Below are 1,361 nucleotides of genomic sequence, written 5' to 3'. Positions count from 1 at the left end.
ACAGGCATAAGCCACCATGCCAGGCTAATTTTTTTTTAACTTTTGGTAGAGATGGGGTCTTACTATGTTGACCAGGCTGGTCTTGCACTCCTGGCCTCAAGCAATCCTCCTGCCTAAGCCTCCCAGAGTGTTAGGATTACAGGCATGAGCCACCTCACGCGGCCTAAACACTTTTTTAAACGTAGAGATAAAGCAAATTATGCAAGAGCATACTGTCACAAATATTTCAATATAATCCAATACCTGTGCAAAATTGCTGATTCCCACTGTTCCAATACCATTTTCTGTTGTTATCCATTCATGTTTCTCTGTGAATTTACGCACTAAAACAGAAGACCAATATTTCAGAAAAGCAGCAGCATTACTTCTTAAGAAGCACTTTTCATTATCATTCCTTTCAAAAGACTTTCCCAGAATTTGTGTCTGACCTGTTGACACTACCTTTAAATAGTACATGGCCCAGGAAAGAACGAAGATCGTGTATAGAGATGACGCATTGAAACAGCAGTAACATTTAAGCAAAGATGGCTTGATCTGAACGCCGTGTGCATCTTTTGGAGAATGGATTATTTGCTTTAACATTACTTAGCCTAAATCACAAAAGAAAATTTTGGAGCATATTTCAAATGTATACTTAACTATTACTGGTCTGTCTTTCAGAAAAAAAAAAATCTGTCCCTCTGAAGACAGATTTGGGGTGATGAGGTTTAGGGAGATAGCATAAAGATGGCTCATATAAGAATCTATTTAACCTAAGAAATAATAACAATAATAAGGTGCCTCTTTAGGCAGAGTTGACCTAAGAGGGCTTCACTGCAGCTTGGGTTATAAAGTAAAATTTTATAGGAATGAAACTGACCTCCTGAAACAACTATAATATGACTAAGTTCTTAAAATTCTACTTTAATCAAATTCAAGCCTGACCTTGAAGACAGTACTACCATCACTTAAAGAAGAAAACTAACATCAGAACTCAATAGTCTCCTCAGAGCTAAGCCATGAGTTGGTGGAAACTGAAGCTCTGCTCATCATTCACTGGACAGGTTCAGCCCTTGACTTACTGAGCACTTCTCTAAAGATATGGTCAAACGATTCAGGGAATCCTGAAAGAAAGGCCGCCCAGGCCGGGCGTGGTGGCTCACACCTGTAATCCCAGCACTTTGGGAGGTTGAGGCAGGCAAATCACAAGGTCAGCAGTTCGAGACCAGCCTGGCCAACATGGTGAAACCCCATCTCTACTAAAAATACAAAAAAATTAGCTGGGTGTGGTGGTGGGCACCTGTAATCCCAGCTACTGAGGCAGACTGAGTAGCTGTAATCCCAGCACTTGGGAGACTGAGGCAGGAGAATCGCTTGAACCT

General features: G+C 41.0%; 1 protein-coding gene across 1 annotated transcript in view; it reads right to left on the bottom strand.

Moving 5' to 3' along the window:
- LOC105543030 (glycine cleavage system H protein, mitochondrial-like) overlaps window positions 1-456 on the bottom strand; it is a 5,545-nt gene extending 5,089 nt beyond the window's left edge. Inside the window, exon 1 of the mRNA XM_011984762.1 lies at window positions 244-456. Within this exon, the coding sequence (XP_011840152.1) occupies window positions 244-456 (213 nt within the window). The remainder of the gene's footprint in view (window positions 1-243) is intronic.
- Window positions 457-1,361: the final 905 nt, after the last annotated feature.

Source organism: Mandrillus leucophaeus, unplaced genomic scaffold (genome assembly GCF_000951045.1).
Source record: "Mandrillus leucophaeus isolate KB7577 unplaced genomic scaffold, Mleu.le_1.0 Scaffold2737, whole genome shotgun sequence".
Classification (NCBI taxonomy): Eukaryota; Metazoa; Chordata; class Mammalia; order Primates; family Cercopithecidae; genus Mandrillus; species Mandrillus leucophaeus.
Note: the sequence above shows the minus strand (reverse complement) of the source record. Positions and strands in the feature narration are given on the sequence as shown.